The sequence below is a fragment of the Protopterus annectens genome, chromosome 2.part1 (assembly GCF_019279795.1).
Source record: "Protopterus annectens isolate FY-2018-M chromosome 2.part1, PAN1.0, whole genome shotgun sequence".
In the NCBI taxonomy this organism is placed as follows: Eukaryota; Metazoa; Chordata; order Ceratodontiformes; family Protopteridae; genus Protopterus; species Protopterus annectens.
In genome coordinates, this window is record NC_056729.1 from 59677672 (window position 1) to 59698275 (window position 20604).

General features: G+C 38.2%; 1 protein-coding gene across 1 annotated transcript in view; it reads left to right on the plus strand.

Moving 5' to 3' along the window:
* VIPR2 (vasoactive intestinal peptide receptor 2) overlaps positions 1 to 20604 on the plus strand; it is an 875754-nt gene that overhangs the window by 641407 nt on the left and 213743 nt on the right. The window contains exon 6 of the mRNA XM_044062023.1: positions 3409 to 3559. Coding sequence (XP_043917958.1) covers positions 3409 to 3559 — 151 coding nt within the window. The remainder of the gene's footprint in view (positions 1 to 3408; positions 3560 to 20604) is intronic.

Below are 20604 nucleotides of genomic sequence, written 5' to 3' on the forward strand. Positions count from 1 at the left end.
AGCATAGAGTGCTGTAAATATACAGAACAGATTTATTACATGACATGTGCACTGTGAATATGTTTAGTTGTATTTCCTGTTGTTGTCTTACAAATCATGAGCAAGAGAAATAGGGTGAATATGTTTTCAAGGGGAGGGAGGAGGTGACCATGGTAGAGTGGGAGGAGCTTCGTCATTATATAAGACCTCGCCATTGCCATTTAGCTCACTTTGATGGCCTGTCAACTGCCAGCAACATTTCTGAGTAGCCAAACAAACTATAATGAGAAAAAGTATATTGTTTTGCAATAACTTATATAAACATATTGCTAGGATAATTGGACACAAACTTCATGATAATGGGATTACACTGTTTTATGTAGAGTAAAACAATGCTAGCAGCTGAGTCAAAGACTGCCTTTACTGGACCTGTAAAATAGATGCATAATAGAGCAAACAGCAGGTAGATTTTATTAAGTGAAATGCACAAAAGATGAGGTTCTAAAATGATATGGCATAAAGATAAAGACTATTCTGTTTCTCATTACAAAACAGATTGATACAGATGTATAAAATGAGTCAGTTTATTGCTCCATACATGATCTTAGGCAAAATGCTGAGAAGCAATAATGTGACAGTCAGCATTTGATATCATTCTGTCTGTTTCAGCAGAAACATTGCATTGGTTCTTATATTTCTTTTGCTCCAGAAAATAAGAACACATTCACTTTATTTGTGCAATTGCTTACCTTAGTTCAACTCATTACTGTATAGCAATTTCTTGTATATTTAGAACAGAACAGTTTGGAGTTGATAGTGAAACTGTTCTTCACAGAAAGAATTAGTGTGGTTGTCTATAGTTAATCATTTAACCCAGTAGGACTGAACAGGACTTTTACCTGCATTTATCAGTAACTGCTATCAAGCAATAGCCATAATATAAATAGTTTATTCTGGTCTGTATTATATCTTTTTAGCTGTATTTGTTTATTGGGTAGTTTTGTAATTGGTAAAATTACCTGCTCGGTTATTTTTATCTGAATAATTTATACTAATTGCTAAATGTAAAGTATCATCGCATCTTCCCACTCAATGCTGTGTACAAGAGGAAACTGCAAGTATGATCTATACTAGAGAACTGGATAAAGTTATTTTTTTCACCATGAATTCCTTATATTGCCCAAATGTACTTTGGCAACACTTCCATCTGTAAATGTTTAGGGACTTAAAGTGATCCAAGATGAAATGCTATGATATGCAGTGAGTAATAGATTTGCCGTATTGAACAATGAAGCTGGCATTTGTTTAGTGTTAACACTTAAATAAACAGTTAAGAAAACTGAATTGTGTTTTATGTGTTATCCAGTGCTAATGAAAAGTGGGATATGTGCATTATGCCTTAACATTTGAGCCTGATCTGTTCATCAGATACTAATATATGAAGGTTTATAATCAAACTAATAACTGTGGTTAAAACTGTAAGCTTAGTTATAAGGTACCTAATGCAATTTCCTAGTCAAAACAGCTGGACATCTTTAATCAGTATATCATTGCTGATTATGTTTCACTGAAAATCATTGAAAGAAACTGTAAAGCATACATGTTTATTAAAGACAATGTGAGTGAAGTACTCATTTTATTGCACAGGTAGTCAAACGACAGGTTCATCAGCCAATGTTGCTGCAAGAAGACAAAGTCCTTTTACACAAGTCTCACTTTGGCGATTACTATATAAAGTTTGGAGAATCAGAAGGAGAGTCTCTGCTTGGGGAGTACCAGATTTAATGTGCACCTCACAAAATGGATATCATTTATATCACTATGTAAAACCTATGTTTATCATTTTGTTTCAAATGAAGCTGGACTCATACAGAACTAGTTTGCTCAACAAACCTAGATGTATGAGTAATAGTCTGTTCTTGGTGTTCAGGGTGTGTGTTGTGTGTGTGTGTGTGTGTGTGTGTGTGTGTGTGTGTGTGAATATATGGGAATGTGCGAGACAGAGAAAGAAGAAAACAAGTTCTGACAATGCCATACACTGCAGCAAAATGGAGCATTTTCTCTTAAAGTAATTTATTATATACAATTTATTTGACAGAAGTGCGGGGGGGGGGTCAATAGTGTGATGGCAATAGCAACTAATGTAGCCTCCAATGAAACCACTCTAGGGGCAACTAACATGTAGACTTTAATATTCATAACAACAGTAGTGATTAGCAACAGTTCATCATCATCATCATCTTCTTTCGGCTATTCCTGTTAGGGGTCGCCACAGCAGATCATCTGTTTCCATTTCTTCCTGTCCTCTGCATCTTGCTCTGTCACACCATTCACCTGCATGTCCTCTCTCACCACATCCATAAACCTTATCTTAGGCCTTCCTCTTTTCCTGTTACCTGGTAGCTTCATCCTTAGCATCTTTTTCCCAATATACTCAGCATCCCTTCTCAGCACATGTCCAAATCAATGCAATCTTGCCTCTCTGGCTTTGTCTCCAAACCTTCCAACCTGGGCTGACCCTCTAATATACTTATTCCTAATCCTGTCCACCCTCTCACACCCAGTGCAAATCTTAACATCTTTAACTCTGCCACATCCAGCTCTAACTCCTGCCTTTTTGTCAATGCCACTGTCTCCAACCCATATAACATAGCTGGTCTCACTACCCTCTTATAGACCTTCCCTTTCACTCTTACTGGTACTCGTCTGTCACAAATCACTCCTGACACTCTACTCCATCCACACCATCCTGCCTGTACTCTCTTCTTCACCTCTCTTCCACACTCATCATTACTCTGAACTGTTGATTCCAAGTATTTAAACTCATCCACCTTCACCAGCTCTACTCCTTGCATCCTCACCATTCCTCTATCCTCTGTCTCATTCACACACATATATTCTGTCTTAGTTCTGCTGACCTTCATTCCTCTTCTCTCTATAGCATATCTCCACCTCTCCTGGGTCTCCACCATCTGTTCCATACTCTCACTACAGATCACAATGTCATCTGCAAACATTATAGTGATTAGCAACAGTTCATATTTCTTCAAAATTTCACTGAAAGGCAATTTATGATTTACCATCAGCCAATGCATTCACTAGAAAACTAGGCTAGTTTTTTCATTTATCATATTAAAAGAGTCAGAAGATAAGTGTGATAGACTGTACAAATTGACAAAATGAAATTAAAGTCAAAGCCTCAGTTAGTGATAAGTATGTCACTTGGCTATGTGCACTGAGGTAGCCTCTAGCAAACCTTTTAGGTGTCGTGCTGTAGTAGCCTATGCATCTGGTTTATCTGTTTCAGAAAGTCCTGATATGTTGCTCTAAATATGCCAAAGCCGTTTCAGATATGCTTTTCATTCTTTTCAGTACAAACTACTGAACAGTTATTGTCTCTTTTGTGTTTCTTTGTGATGTTGAATACAGAAGACTTCACTGTACACGGAACTACATTCACCTGAATTTGTTCATCTCCTTCATTTTGAGAGCGGTGTCGGTTTTGGTGAAGGATCAGATTTTATATTCCACTTCTAATCCATATGAGTCAGAGCAGTGCAGTGTGAATACTCTGTCCTGGGTAAATATAAAGAAACATAGATTTAGTTGTAAAAATACTTAACAATGACTGTGATTTATGCAATTGTTCTATAAAAATATATTATATTTGTATAAAATAAAAAATATTACAGATTTTAATGGGACACACACAAGTCCTTATAGTAGCCTGCAAAATCTTGAACACTCTCTGAATAATAACTGTTTATTTTGTCTCAGCTCCTTACTAGTTAATGAGACATTTATATACATAACACTTTCAGGGAGAAATGCAAACATCCTAGCCAACTGATTTCTTTAGCAACATCACAACACAATATACTACACAGTGTTGCCTGTTCATGGGAGAGGTATATGTTTTATTTTCATAGCACATTAGAAAAGAATACATTAGAAGTTGGAAACATAATTATGTTATTGTTTCATTAATGGAATAAGGCATTTATTTCCATTACACATTAAAATGTGTCTGCAAGAAGATAGAAACATAATGGCTCAGAGGAAAAAGGCTAGTAGAGAATGTTGCCCTAATTAAAGGCCATATATCTAATCAACCTGTATTAATGCAAGTAATGTACTTCCTTCTTCACTGTTTAATTTCTAGTGTGTCTATCAGTTTTTCTGATGTGCCTTTTCAGATTTTCACTGTACTAGTAGATAATTTAAATTGGAATTTAATAATTGTCTTTGATGAATATTTATTAATTTGGCAAGCTAGAAATGGTGACCCAAAAGTGTATTGTTATGGGAAGATCTATAGTTTTAAGGCTAATCATGGTGGAGTGGCTTACATATCATGTGGTACATCCTGGCTTCTACAAAGATTCATGGAATAGAAACCTCACTGAAAATATACCACATCTCTTCTATATTTTTAACTCTTTTTCTCCCCTTCTCTCACTCTGAAAACCATCCCTTACCCCACATCCTTCACCCGGTATACTGGCACTCCAATCAACCCCAGTCCAATGCCTGAATTTGATCCAGGGACAGTGAGGATCTTAAGGACATCCTGGGGGGGCATCATTGCTGTTCTTCATCAAGTCAGAGAGCCTTACTTTTATAATCCACTTCTGTTTCCCCATACACCCTTCCCTTATGGATTTCCATGGTTACATCCAAGGGTCAAAGGTGCAAAGGAGACATGCGGTGTATTGTCCCACTGCAGTCAAGTTTCCACCCGTCCTTCCTTTGGTCCATAACTCCCATTGGAGCATCCCCACCCACCACCAGGAATCATCACAGGAGAAACCCACAGTATCACCCTCCCTCCAAGGGATGGTAATGACCATCCCTTCCTGATGCTTGTCAGTCACCAAAGCCGATAAGTGAACACAGGTCAGCTGGGCCATAGGGCTTTATCCCTCTATGTCAGTGGTATGACATCTCCCCTCTTTCTCTCTTTCCCTCTTTGCATGTTATTAAGCCTGCTGCTATAACATGATGCCAGACAGTAGTGAAATACATGCCAAAATTAAAAAGTGCATATGCAGAAGTGAAGAAATATATTTGTTGTCAAGATTTTCTGGATTTAGACAAGTATAATCCACAGTGGAATTATATCTCAATTTCAACCAATATGCACACTTTGATTACAAGGATTTTTGTTAAAAAGTGAAATCAGAAGCTTTAGATTTATATCTTTAGCATATTCCTTTCAACAAGTGGATTAGCTTGAAAAATTGAAAAAGATCAGTGTGCTACATTCCGATAACAGAACAGAAACCATAAATATATTTAACTGTTTTATTTATTTTGATTAGAAGATAAAAGTAGAACTCAGAGAAAAATCAGTAACTGCTGAAAGCTCGAAAAGAATTTGCCACTTAGACTTTTTTACAAAACAAAAAGTCATACAAGGACAGTGGAAAAAGCACACATTATTGCAATGAAGAACAGAGCCAAAGACTGGGCATTCTGGGAGTGACATGAATATGATGAGTGTCTCGATTCTTTACAATGACGTGTAGTACAAGAAATTATGAAACATGGGGCAGGCTTTTAAGGAGCATAAGCCTCACCTTATCAAAGATTGTGGATATGCCATTAGGAAGATACAGATTCCTAGGACCTCTGTCCAGTATTTCCTTAGCAACACAGTTGTTCCTATCAGCTACTGTTCAGTAGTTGATGGTCTATTAGTGTGGTATAGACACAAGAGACTGTTATACCCACCTAATAGATTAAGACTGCATAATTTCAAGATGAATAAAAGCAAATATAAAATCAAGTGACAATGGGTCTTGCTGTAACGTTACAGGCCCTAAAACCTGATCCAGAAAAGATATGACCAGTTGTGAAAACATTAAGGCTGATAGATAAGTAGAACTTGTAGAGTTTTCTAAAATGTATGCAGTATACTGAAAAGTTTATTCCTGATATATCTGAGATTGCTTTGCCTCTAAGAAAGTTGCTAGAGCAATATGTGTACTGGGAATGGTACTGTGAATAGAAAAGGGGCTTTGAAGTCCTTAAAACACTAGTTTCAGATGCTCTGTTGGTAAAATACTATGACGTGAATAATCCAGTTGTGTTTCCTGCAGACAGCAGTCAGAATGATATTGAAATTGTAATTCCCCAGGAGTCCAGTAACCTATGATCAAGCAAATTGTAAGAATGATACTAAAAAGAAATGAAAGTGTTAGCAATAGTATATGCATGTGATAACCTTTGTTACTATGGCTATGATAAATATGTTTAAGTGGAGACAAACACTTAGAAATCGTGTTCACAAAATTTTTGTACAGGGTGCCTTAGAGACTGCATAGGTTGTGAATAAATCTACTGAACTATCATCTGAAAGAAAAAAGACCAGTGAAGGGACTATATTTGGCAGAAAAGCTGAGCAGAACATATTTACAAGAGCAACATGAAAAACTGCTAAAAGAACTGGACATTCATTTGGGAATACAACAGTTACCAATAACAGAGGAAATCATAAAATATATCACGGGTACACCGATGCTGAATTAGTGATGAAACATGTGAAAGATGATACTATGAATAGTAGGCCCAAAGAAAAACAATCATCAGTAAGGAAAGAAATAAATTTTTATTTTAATTTAAAATAAATAGTAGATTGCAGCACAAGGTGCTACAACCCTCTGCACTTCTGCGACCCCAGCATGAGGTGCTACAACCCTCTGCACTTCTGCGACCCCAGCATGAGGTGCTACAACCTTCTGCACTTCTGCTACTTATATATGTATATACTAACCCTAAGACCATTGTACCTTCGATAAGGGAGAAGACCCAGTGAACCTGCTTTGTCACACTTAGCATATACCCCCCCCAACATTTTCAATTGAACTTTAACTATTATGGGATCACCTTTATGAGTTTCAAACCTTCAACATGCGTCAGTTATCTCCTCATTATCCTTTTATTTGCTTTATTTACCCTCTTTACCTTTACCAACCAGTCTATATGCCTCTGCCTTAATCTTCTCTCACACCTGCCCCTTTTCTCCTGCTTGGATATGTCATTCTTGTCCCAACCCATTATAACCATCAGCATCTATGTTTCCTTTCAAGACCATCCTTCACTTTTCCTCTGTAATAATAAACTTAGTTTCCAGCACTACTGAACCCAGTACAAACATGTCTAGAAAACTGGATCATGTACTATGGCCATATTTTTGCTGCTTTCACATTATGTTGTTTATATATTATTTCCAATCATTTTATCCATAATTGTATTACAGTCTGTTTCATGCTTTAAAAATTGTGTCTACTTTTTGACTTATGACCATCTTATGCAGATTGTCATAACAATATTTTTGCAGTGTTTTTGTAATATTTGGGGATTTTCTCCTTAGAACTCCACAAAAATGGACATTTTCCAGTTGGACATACTGAGTTAATAAATATAATATGCCTGTTTGTTAACCAGGCAGATCCAATGGACATAAAGTCTCTTTTCAGTGGTGACCTGGGACCAATGTCTGGTTAAGTAACTTGCTCAAGTTCACACAATAGGCAAACAGCTGTGGGAATCAAACCCGGTACCACCGAAGCTATAGCTTGCAATCTTGACCTCGGAACCAACTGCCAAATATCAAGTCACTCACCTCCATCTACCAGCCCTTACTGTCTTTATACCGCCATAACATCCACAATTGATCAGCCCCATCCTCTTTTGTCAGACTGGTGCCTACTTCAACAGAAAATTAAGGACCATACATTTTAAAAAAACTTCCTGAAAAGTTAAAGACCAAAAAAAAAGCCTTCCAAAGGAAAAAAAGATCTAAAAAACACACTAACTGTAACTGCAATAAGGAACTTGCTACACTTACAGTTTTTGTGTGAAACTTGCTGAAGTAGTATTAAATACCATTGCAAGTGCAAAATGAAGAATCAGCATTCCTGTTAGAAGCTATAATATGACTCATGGTTTCTTAAGTAAATTTCTGGACTGCATTTGCTCCTGAATGGCAACTGCTGAACGAACTCCATAGCAGCTTGCGCTTAGGGCATCCACTCCTTTGTCTTGCCTGCTTGTACCTCTGCCCAGATCTTACGTCTCCCTGCTTTCTTTTTACTTCTACTTTCCGTACTCTGTCATTCTCTTATATTCCACATCTAACTATACACCATCCAAACCATTCAGTCTTATCCTGTATTTCTTCTTTTCCTCTTAGTGAGGACTTGGCTTAAGAAACTTGCTGACCTTCCTATGATCTTCTTGATTACTGCCACTACCAAGCTACACATTCACACCATCATTACATTTCACTCACTACCTCAATGAATTGAAAATACTGTACAAAGATGTCAATATGAATAATGTGTTCAGTCTTCCAGACAAGTTCTAATATTCCTGAAAGCTCCCTTATAAGCCCCATATATATTCCAATAATATTCCATATAAGCTCCCTGGTGCACATGATAAGTATGTAGCACTGTAGTACATGCAACTAGATAGGCAGGTGTTCTAATCTCAGTACTGCCAACTGTGTGTGTGTGTGTGTGTGTGTGTGTGTGTGTGTGTGTGTGTGTGTGTGTGTGTGTGTGTGTACATGCGTGTGTGAAGTATATCTCCTGTGGCTGTCCTCTGTTAAGCTGGTTACATGGTGTAATGGTTAGCAGTCTGGACTCTGAGTCCAGCGATCTAAGTTCAAACTTCAGCGGAACCTGCTGTGTCTTCAATTTTTTTTTTTTTTTTGGGGATGCATGGAAAGGCCTTTGTGGTTGTTAGCCTAGTAAACACCTATGAACCTATGAACCTATGAACCTATGTCCAAGGACTGATGTTCATAGCTGACAAAATAAAAAAAATTCAATCAACTAAGAAAAATGCTTAAGAGGGTATGTGGACCAGGTCTTGGAATAGTAAAGTACAAAGAAACAGCAAGAGGCATAATGTTTTGGCAATGTTTGCCACATGATATTGAAAAATGTTATAACCAAAGTCCAAAGAAAGATATGTTGGCATACCCATTTCCAAATCATCTACAGAAACAAGTAGGCATAATTTCAAGTCAAAGAAGCTGTGTATCTCATTTGTGAAGATTATTATTTCAAATTCCCTGAAGAAAAACTAATAGTCATGAAAAAAATTGTACTCATTGACTGGAAAGAAACCTGTTTTATTAGATGTACATACAAGTCATTATTTGTAAGCATGTGTGTTCCTGCTATGGAAACTTCATCAGTCTGGTATAAAGACTTCTAAAACAAACAATGCATAACAGACCTAGTATCACATGACATTATTTAAGACTAAGTAATGAAGGAGTATATTGTATTCACAGCATCCAGTATAAATGTTTCTTACTATATTCACATAAAATAAATATTCTTAAAGACAGATACAGTAAACCTAAAAGTACGCTGCACCTTCAGTGATAAAACAGCATACTGGAGTTACTGATAAATGTTTAGAAATATATTCATATATAACAAATACTGAGCAGCCGGCTCAGCAGGCCCCAATATGTAATGTGCAAAGCCTCATGGGAGGAAGGGCTACAGGGGTCAATCCTGCATTCTCTCCAGCTCATCAATTAAGTTAGGGATGGTTTTGTCTGCATTATTGGCATTAAATTGAATTCATTCAAAGTGGGGGTATTTACTTCCACTAGGCCTTCTATTGTAGGACTTCACATTCATGATTTTCATGTTCATAATATATATCAAGATGGAGCCATGTATGGGAGGACTTCTTATATGAGGACCAAGATATCATATTTTTAAAGTTTCCTTTTGATCTCTTATAAACATGACATCTGACACACACCTGAATAGTTCATTGTTGACTGTTAAATAGCCAGAATAACTATCAGCACTTGCAGTTTTGTGGACATGTTGAGCTACTGGAAAAGAGGAAGATGCTCTGCTGAAGTAGTTTTATGGAACTAGTTGTCTTAGATGGAGGATTTTAACTATTTTGCATTGAATAATTAAAAAAGGGAAAGTGAATCTGGAAAGTGTCTGAGGTAGCTGCTGCATTGCTGAATGGTCTCAAATGAACTCTGGCGATGAAGCAGGAAATAATTTTTTTTCTTCCACAGTGAACCCACATTCTCGTCCTCACTAATCATCATGAGTTGTGCACAGTGATTGAAATAATGAAAAAAAAAGTACAGTATCAGAAAGGGTTAATTGACTGACTAAAAAAAAAACACTACAGTATGGAGCTTATACTGCATGTTTTACACTGTCTACAGGTATAACTGAAATTACACTAACATTTTCTAGTGTACCTTCATTATTAACATAAGCAAAGAATCAGTAGATAAAATACTTTTACTGAAATATAAAATACTTTTACTGAAATATGCACAATACAAAAGCACAGAGTGCAGCATGCACTGTGCACATTACATGCATTAAGCACACTGGACACTATCAGTACATGCTTATAGCTGACAGAATGGGAATGGATGATGGTCACTGCTGATGTGACACCACAACTCTGTGTTCAAAAATGGGACGAGGATGTGGCTGGATGGATGGTTGGATGGATGGATGGATGGATGGATGGATGGATGGATGGATGGATGGATGGATGGGCATGGGGAAAAAAATCACATGCTTTTTTTGTCTTCCTCCTTCACACATCCCATAGCTTGTACCCAGACCTACTGGTGACACTCACCATTAAACCAAATACCCTGTTCATGAGAGTCTTTAACTAACCCCTATAGACTGGGAAACACACACTGCTTCATACTCACAGGCAGAAAGGTTTCTGGACTTTATTAATATAAACACCCTTGACCAAATAATGTGCACCAGAGGTTCAAACATACTGGATCTGGTACTCACTAATATAAGAATGCTGCACCAACACCCCCCCCCCCCCCCCAGTGTCATCTCTTCACTTGTGAGGTCATACCATAAAGCTGTCTCTCTCAAAATAAAAAAATCAACTCAGAAATTCCAGTAAACCTTGTAACAGTTGGTAACTATTCTAAAGCAAACTACATCTTATTAAGTGATAGTTTGTCAAATGCAATGCCCCTCCCAACCCTGAGTTCACAGCAACCTATGCAAAATTGTTCATAGAGACCCTGTACAACCATGTAAATCACTGCATAAAGGCTGCTGTACCTACTAGAAGTAAGTTCAAAACCAACTCTAAAAACAAATAACACAGGTTAAAGCCTAGCATTAATAGAGTATATAACAAATGGGAAAAGTCATGGATAAAATCAGGAAGAGCAACTCCCATAATGATAAGAGCTCTCTAATTAAGCCAAGCAGTAATCTAAAAGGACTAATAACGTCCAACAAGGCCAATTATGAGGTCAAGACACCAAGACAAATAGAAGGTTTTCTACAGCTATGTCTGAAATCTCAAAGAGAGCACATATCAGTGTGACGAAGTGGTGGTCAATATTGCCACCTTCACCAAACAGAGTGATATAGCAAATCTGTTGCCTGATAAATTCAGCTCAGATGTTAACCCCCCCCATCCCACCCTGCCTCTCCTCATGTAATACCTCCCCAAGTATTGACAGGTAGCATGTCCTGGCAGTGCTTGTTAAGGCCAAAAAGGGTCTATTTTCTGCTACCAAAAAGGATAAATCTTGATCAGCTAAATTTAGAACGGGACACAGCAAATCAGAAAATTAGTGAACAAAGAGAACATCGAAAATAAATGCATCAAATGGCCATAGTAAGCCAACATCCAAACACAACCAACCAATGTGGGGGGCTGCACCCCCACCCCTCCAACTATATATACCAACTCCTAGATCGCAATACAGTGGGGAATAGGGCAAATGTAAATCTTTTCCCTTCACTTACCTTATGCAGCATGTTACTTCCTGGTTGTTGGCCAACTATTGCCTTTTGATGCATTTGTGTGTCTGTGTGTAGATCTAGTACATCTATATGGATCTACAGTATATTATTGAATTTACGTTTCACCAAAATGTAAATCTGCTAATATAATTACGAGAAAGTGAGTTTAATCGAAAATGCACTTTCGTGTAATAAAGTTTACAAAATAGAGTAGTAAGGGGGGATGCTGATTGAAAACATGCTGTTTGCATGTTATAGTAGTTGTACATCAACATTTATTTATTTATTTATTTATTTATTTATTTTATTTCATTTTACATTTGTTAACCGGGGGTGTCTGACTGAGCCAAAAAGGCCCTTTTTCAGCAGAGGCCCGGGGAGAAAAGTTCCACAAAGAAAAATTACAGACACATTTAGTTATTTAGACATGATCAGTATACACGCAAATTACAAGAGACATGATTTTACAGTGGTACGTGGCACATAAACAGTTACAGTGGAGAGAACAAACAAAAAAATATTAATTTTAAAAATTGTTGTATCTTTCGGCTTTTCTCAGTTAGGAGTCGCCACAGCGGAACTCCGGTCCGCTAATGATTGGCAGTAGATTTTTACGTACCGACTTGCCAGGCCTGACACACAACCTTCAACGAAGGTATGCCCATTCACACATGTCTCCACACAGAAGACGCTTTAGCTGAGAATCGAACAGGATAACGTCTTACTGTGAGGCAACAACGCTACCGCAGCACCACCACCGCAGCATTAGTTTTAAAAATAAAGGTAATTAATAGATTTGTGGTGTACAGCTGAAATTTGGAACATAGGTAGAATACATACGTAGTACACAGGTACAGTCCATACATTGTAGATTAGCCAGTGTTTGTGAGTAAGATTGAAAACTATTATCAAGTGCTCTAGATTTAGTATGTATATGTTATCCACTTTCCCTAGCCTGGGGAGCAATCATGGCACTGCCAACTTTGCTTGAGATGTTGCCTGATGAGGTCTTTAAAGGAGGCTTTGGATGATGTGTTTTGAATGCTAGTGGGGACAGAGTTCCATTTTTTAGCCACTGAACTACTATATAGTGTATCTCCAAAGCTATTGTAGCTGTTGGTGACGTCTAGTAGTAGCTTGCTTGATGATCTAAGAGGCCTTTTGGCTGAGTGATGTTGTACTAGGTTTTTGAGGGCAGGACACTTATTGGGGAGGTAATAGAATGACAGAGGCAGAGCTGATTGTAGGTTAGGAGGTTGGGCTGTTCAAGCCAGTGGAGTGGTCTCAAAGCAGTACAGTGATGAGTTCTATATGAGCAATTTGCAGCAGTGTGGGCAATTCTGTTATAGCAGGCTTCCATTTTGCTTAGTTCAGTTTTGTTGAGATTAGTCAGAATGGGAGATGCATAGTGTAGGGTGGATAGAAGTTGGGAGCGAGCAATGGCTAATCTTGTGTTGTTGGTAAGAAACGGTTTGATACGGTAAAGTGACCCCAGTTTGGCATGTACTTTTTTAATAGTTAAGTTGAGATGACTACCAAATTTTAGGTGGGAGTCTATGGTTATTCCCAATAGCTTAGCCTGTGCCACTGGAGCAATTGGAGTAGCATTTGTGGAGTAGATAGTGAATTGACTGTTAGTGTTTTTGTTAGAACTTGTTATAATCATAAGCTGAGCTTTCTTTGGATTGAGGATAAGTTGGACTTTGGTAAGGTAGTTTTCAACGTCAGAGAATGCTACTTGAGTTGTTTGCAGGAGGGTGGGAATGTTTTGTGCAGCACAGATTAAGGTAGTGTCATCTGCATACTGAATTATAGATGCATGCTGTGTGGAGGTATGGAGGTCATTTGTGAGGACTGTGAATAGTAGTGGTCCTAAGATAGAACCCTGTGGGACTCCTATAGTTATGGGCAGCTGAGGAGAGAGAGAATGTTCCCATTTCACAGCTTGGTACCTGTCAGTTAAGTAGCTTTGGAACCAGGTAAGAGTGGAATTTGATTGATGATATTGGTTTAGTTTGTTTAGCAGGATTTGGTGTGAGACTGTGTCAAATGCTTTTGACATACCCAAGAAAAGAGTTGACACTTGTAGGCCTTCATTTTTGAGACCATTTACTGTGTCTGTGAAACAGAGGAGGGCTGTAGTGGTACTATGGGCAGGTCTGAAACCATGCTGAGTAGGTGACAGGATGTTGCAGTCTAGGAGAAAGTTTAGCATCTGGGTATGGATGCATTTTTCTAGGATTTTGGCCAGGGGGGAAAGTAAAGCAATGGGTCTGTAGTTATTAAGTTCAGTGGCGGTCCCGCCTTTATGTATGGGTATAACATAGGATATTTTCCAATGTTTGGGCACATAGTTTTCAACAATTGATCTGTTTATGAGAGTGAAGACTGGGATAGCAATAGCATCTGCTGTGAGTTTCAAGAAATAGCTGGGGTCGGCTGCTGTTGATGAGGTTTTTAGTTTGGAGAGCATGCTTTTGATTGAAGTGGTGGAAACTGTTTTGAGGGTAAAGCTTGTATTAGTGTTATTTGTGTTGGGGGGGTAGTGAGGAAGGAACTGTCCTGTGATACTAAGGATAGAATTGAGTTCACAAAGTGGGAGTTGAATTGTGTTTCGATGGGAACTTTAGTGTCAGGGGAGGTTGGTTTGGGGGTAGCTTTTTGAGTGGATTTTAGTAGCTGGTTTACATTTTTCCAAAATTTTTGCGAGTTGTGTTGGTATTTAGTTTGTAATGTTGTGTAGTATGATTTTTAGTCCAGCCTAATGCATTTTTTGCACGGTTGCACAGTTCTTGGTACTTAGGCTTTGTGTTTCTTTGTTTTTTTTATAGTAAAGCCAGGCAGTGTCTCTGGACTTGAGGATTTGTTTGGTTTCTTTACTGAGCCAGGGGTTTGTAGCGGTTCTAACCTTGATTGTGTGCAATGGAGCGCCAGTGTCTAGGTGTTGTAGAAATATTTTGTTGAAATATGCTACAGCCTGGTCAAGTGGGAGGGTTTTTAGGGGGATCCAGTCACAGTTACAGAGTAAAGTGTTGAGGACCTCAGGAGAGAAATTATTTGTGTTTCTAGTGGATATATAGCTAATGGTTTTGCATATGCTTGTTCTACTACATATAAAGTATACTATGTTGTGGTCAACTAAGATATCAAACGCTGAGCTGTTGGACATGCTCCACTTAAGGAAATCCCAATCCCTAAGAGCCACACGCTCCAGGGATCTAAACCTTATCATCACAATGAACAAAACATGCTGGAGGGATAGGTTCCTGACCCAGAGACTCCCCACACTGTGGAATAGACTGCCCATACATGTCAAGCAGAGCGGCTCATTGGCCCTCTTCAAAAGGAACCTTGATGATTGGATGGGAGATAGGAAATTCACCCCGGGGATCATGTCAGTCGCCCTGCTAGATGGGCCCAGAGAAGTAAATATTGTGGGAAGAAATTTCCAGGGAATTGTTATGGCTAGGCTTGCATAGGCCTTAGGGCCGATAGCCTAGTACCAACTTATGAACCTATGAACCTATGGGAGACTGCTTGTGTGAGGGTACAATGTGGGGTTGTTAGTTAGGACCCAGTCAGGGATGTATTCCCTTTTAGATTTTTTATCACATCTAGTTGGAATTTGGACTAGCTGCTGGTAGCCATGGAGATTTATTAGATTACTTGGTGGTTCTGATATACAGGTGAAGCAAACTAGGTTGAAGTCCCCCAGAATAAGGGCTTCTTGTGAGTATGTGGAAGAACACCAGGATAAGAAGTCTTCAAGGCTAGCAGGTGTATTACCAGTTGGAATATAGATCACAATTGTGGTGATGACCTTTTTAGGGTGAAGTTGAAGTTGTGAGATAAGTATGTCCCAATTATTTGGGGAGGGGTAGGAGTTTGGTAATTGATGGACAGTTAAGTTGGACTTGTACAGTAAGGCAATTCCACCCCCTTTATGAAGTGGTCTGTCTTGTCTAATGATATTGTAGCCAGTAGGGAGAACTTCTGAGTTAGCTATGTTTTTATTTAGCCAGGTTTCTGTTAAACCAACTATGTCTGGGGAGTAGTGTGCTATTGTGGCCTGGAGTTCAGGTATTTTATTTTTGATACTTCTAATATTAATATTTAGCATTAAAAGATGGTTGGTTTTGCTGCTGTTGTTGATTTGCCCAGGGATGAAGAAAGTGGGGGTGTTATGTTCTGACATTTGTATTGGAGCAGTTTCTGTTGGACAGGATGGATTTGGGCCTGGGTTGGGGTGGATATCCCCACTTATTGTGAGCCTGGAGTTAAAATGGTTATACAGATGTTGGAGTTTTGTGAGGAGTGTGAGAAAGTATTGTGTTTTTTTTTGAAGTAGGAATGAGAGCATATGTGTTTAGTTTTGAATTGGTCCGTTATGTAGTTCTTGAATAACTGTGGGTAGATATTATTATAATGTGTGGTGTCTGTATATGAGAGTGCATAATGTAGTGTTGTGCTACTAAGTTTAGGGATATTGCTAGAGTGATAACTTGTGGTGTTGTAAAGAATTATGAGAAGACAGACTAGACTTAGTTGTGTGATAGTCATGGTTTTAAAGTTTAAGTTGTTTCTAGGTGGGGGATCTGAATAGGAATTATAGGGTTCCACTATATGTGGATGGGGAAGTAGTGTGGGTGATGTAAAAAATGCCTAGTGGGAATGAGAGTGATTGGGAGTATTTTGTGTGGAGCAAGTTGGTGTGGTATAATGTGATATGACTTGGGGAGCTGTGATTGGTGGAGGTGATGTGAGGGTGAGCTGTGGGTGTGGCTGTGATTACTATAAATGTAGAGGTAGTGGGGGTGGGAGGGAATAGGGGGCAGGGGATCGGAGAGAGCCCGAGCATTAGTGAGGGCAAACGGAGCGGGGCAGAGCCAACCAAGACAAGAGAAAAAAGTAAGTATTACTTTACAAATCTGAACACTTTAAACAAATTCCTGAGGTCTAATGGCTTATCGGCAAGCAGAATGTAATTGCTGAAGAGCACTTGTGTAGGAGACTAGAAATTTAAAGATGGCACCATACTCAGCAGGATTCTAATATAGACTTTGTATTGGGGAGGGAGACAGCACAAGGGGTGCAAACCAGGTGGAATGCAAAGAAACCAGAGAGGCAATCAGTGGAAATCAATGAAGGCCTCAAACTACCTGTAAAGTGAAGGAGTGAAGAGACAGCAAAGTTTATTAAGGTTGGGAGTGTGTCTTCACATTGACTTGCTGATTAGTAAACAGTTTGTGCACAGATTAGAATAGGGAGATACATTAGCAATGAAGGGGAATGTATAGAGATGCAAATAAACAGGTGGGCCTCCAAGTGATACAAACTAAGGCAGAAAGCACTGAGAGGGCTGCTTGATGGTTAATTTAGTCATAGGGATGAGAATTAAATGTATACTGTCTATTGGACAGTTAGGATTACTGTACTAGTGGGGGGTGGGGTGGGGAGGACACAAGGCTACAACAGTCAGGTTTATTAGCAAGCTGAGAACTACTAAGAAATACTGCTGTGGAGTGGAAGACGCAGACTGCAGATTTGCTTGAGTGTGCTCCTGCTCTTGAGGCTCAAAATGTATATCCTTAGTGTTGATGTATGACCAATGGGACTTTTACTAAGATCGTAGTACAGTGGGGATGAGGGAACGTTCCCTTTTCCCCACTGTAGTGTGATCTCGGAGTGAGAATATTGAAGTAGGGTGGTGTGGGGGGAGCAGAGGGGGCTTGCCCTCCTGCATAAAAGTATTTTCAGCATTTTTTTTGTGGTTCTTTTTGAATGGATTTACATGAAAGTGCGTTTCCATTGAAACACACTTTCGTGTAAATGCATTCACAGATTTACATTTCGCTAAAATGTAAATTTGTGCATAGACAGTAGATCCATGTATATATATATATATATATATATATATATATATATATATATATATATATATATATGTGTGTGTGTGTGTGTGTGTGTGTATATATACACACATATGTGTGTGTGTGTGTGTGTGTGTGTGTGTGTGTGTGTGTGTGTGTGTGTGTGTGTGTGTGTGTGTGTGTGTGTGTGTGTGTGTGTGTGTGTGTGTGTGTGTGTGTGTGTGTGTGTGTGTGTGTGTGTGTGTGTGTGTGTGTGTGTGCTTGTGTGAGATATATACTGAGAGAGAGAGATAGAAATGTATGCAGATGTATATGGTTGCAGGCTGAAACATTGAAGTGAGATTGAGATAGAGAGTGGGCAAGAATTTCCACAATGGTGCTATTAAAGAAATGTGGTTTCCTGAGATGCAGTAGTCCCAGGCGTACATGCAGAATGTCTTAGTTGTTCTAGAATTACATTGACTAATAACACAGGAAAAAATAACAGTATTTTTAGACCACTGAAATTCTATACAACACTATAAAGACCAGAACATCAAATAATCTCTTTAAAGTTCCAGAAAGTGATAAACTAATTTTTTGTTTTCTCAGACCCTTTTGTAAGTTGCTGGTCTACTGTATGGAGTTAAAAAAATGCTCATTATGCATAACTTTGTTTGATTACTGGTAGCCTGTGATAGCTATCTTTTTAAAGTCAATATTCAAAAATGTTATAATACTTTAACATATCTGTGATGCCCATGCACTGGCCCAGTATTCAACGAGCCAATCCTCGCCACTAGCACCAGTGAGGGGCGTCCACTTTGGGAGAATAACAAATACACACATGGTAAAGTAAAATTTTCCTTAAGAGCACACAGAGATCACAGTCAGTGTGGGGCTGGTTTCTCCCTTTCTCTCAAGATACACAATAAGACTCCCCACTGACAAGCCAAAACCTCCAGTACCCTCTCTGTCCAACCATTGCTTTGTCTTCCTGCCCAAGTAGCTGGCGCACACACACTTTGAGATTTGATTTAAATGCAAAGATGTAGACACTCCTGGGGATGGCTAACACAGGTTCACTAGCTATACCCTTTCTGCCCAGGCTATAAGGTAGTAATCCACTGCCACCAACTACTCTTATCAGCTACTATAAAGGCCCTTACCAAAGGGTGTCCAATTCTTCTGTGCAATGTTACTGTTATCCAGTTGATAAGTGTGACTGAGACTTGAAGGCTATTTAGGAGTGGCTTATACAGTATCACCAAATACATGCAAGTACTCTAAAAGATTAAATTATCTCTACACAAAAGAGCCACAGTTAAAAGGTTTAAAATATTTAATAATAAATAATAAAAACACAAGACAATAATCATTAACTCAACACAATCCTAATAGAGAGTTCAGAAATCACAGGAAAATGCTTTAAAACAGTATTGTAGGATAGTCTGATATAAATATAGAAAACAGCTAGACTAATCTGGCTATATTCTTATCTATCTCTAAGAGAAATCACTGTTCTAAATTCTACTTACAAGGCATAGTACTGCTTAGTTGTTGTCAGCTTCAGAACAAAATACAAAATGCTAAAGCTTTCTCTCTGAGAAAGTCTTAAATTGATAATAAACATTACTGCTGAATAATTTCAGATTACATCATTCTTGACACTTCTACTTATGTTTCCCAGGCTCACAGAACTTAAAATTTTAACATTTCTTTTTGGAATCTGCACCTGCCATGTGAAATTTAGTAATTATCTCAAGTTAAAACAATAGAAAGAATTTCCTGGCCCAGACATCCTGTCTCCGAGCTTGAAATCATACATAGTTGTAAAGTCTTTACTTTTCAGCTTTCTTCCATCAGGGTGCACTGTGGTTACATTTTTGAAGCTCAGAACATGACACAATTTTTTTTTACATTTGTTACACAAGCTTGTGGATCCTATTAATATTTACAATGACATAGAATTATTATATAATTCTATCTAGCTAGGCTGGCAGCCTTCACAATATCTATATTTTGTTTTCTTAGAAGAGTGCATTTAGATCTTTTACTCGGTAATGATTTGAAATGTTAGACCCACAAGAGCAAGTCCCAAAATATGGAGACTGAATGGCCGAAAAATTGGACATATATATACTAAGTCTGAGATTACATTTATTGGAATATTCCCTTTTCTTCAAGGTCTAGCTATCTTGGAAATGGTATATATAAGCTGGTAGGTGTGCAGGGTGGGCTTTCCCCCCACCCTCCTCACAAAAAGAAGTTTTAAGGAGCAGAGTGATTTTCTGAAAATTCCCTCTTTTCCTTTGTTCTTGGTGTTTTTTTTATCATCAGCACTTGACATTTTGAGTGCCAACATTTCAATAGAGAGCCCTTTTACTCATGCAGAAGCATGATATAGCAATAAATAATATACTGTCACAACCTGTAATTATTTTATTCATTTAACAAAATAAAAATATTAATACAAATGACTCTTTTACCTCATGCTCAATCTCATCAATAAATAAATAAAGTACAATCTACATAATCAGGCAATCTTTCTTTGATTTCCAGGTGAAACCGTGGAACTGCAGAGATAGGTTTTGATTTTTTCTCTTCAGCCTCTAAGTAAATGTATATACATATGCAGTTATACAGCTGAGTGAACATAGATTTCTACACACATTCAGCATATCCTACAGAATCCAAAAGATCTTCACCACTGACATTACTAATAAAATTATGAAGGCCATTCCATCATCTATCCAAGCTTTTCACCTACTTAAAGACATCTCTTGGCATCTTTCAGTTATCAAATGCAACTCTTATTAGATTAGTTATGTCTGACACTTAGGAATATAGAAATAATATTAGTCAATCAATAATTGGAGCCATGGGATGTCAACCTTTAAATCCCTTTATGTAGACACACTTTTTTTTCATGCCACCCTTGCTAAGCACTTAGTACTGCTTATCTTCCA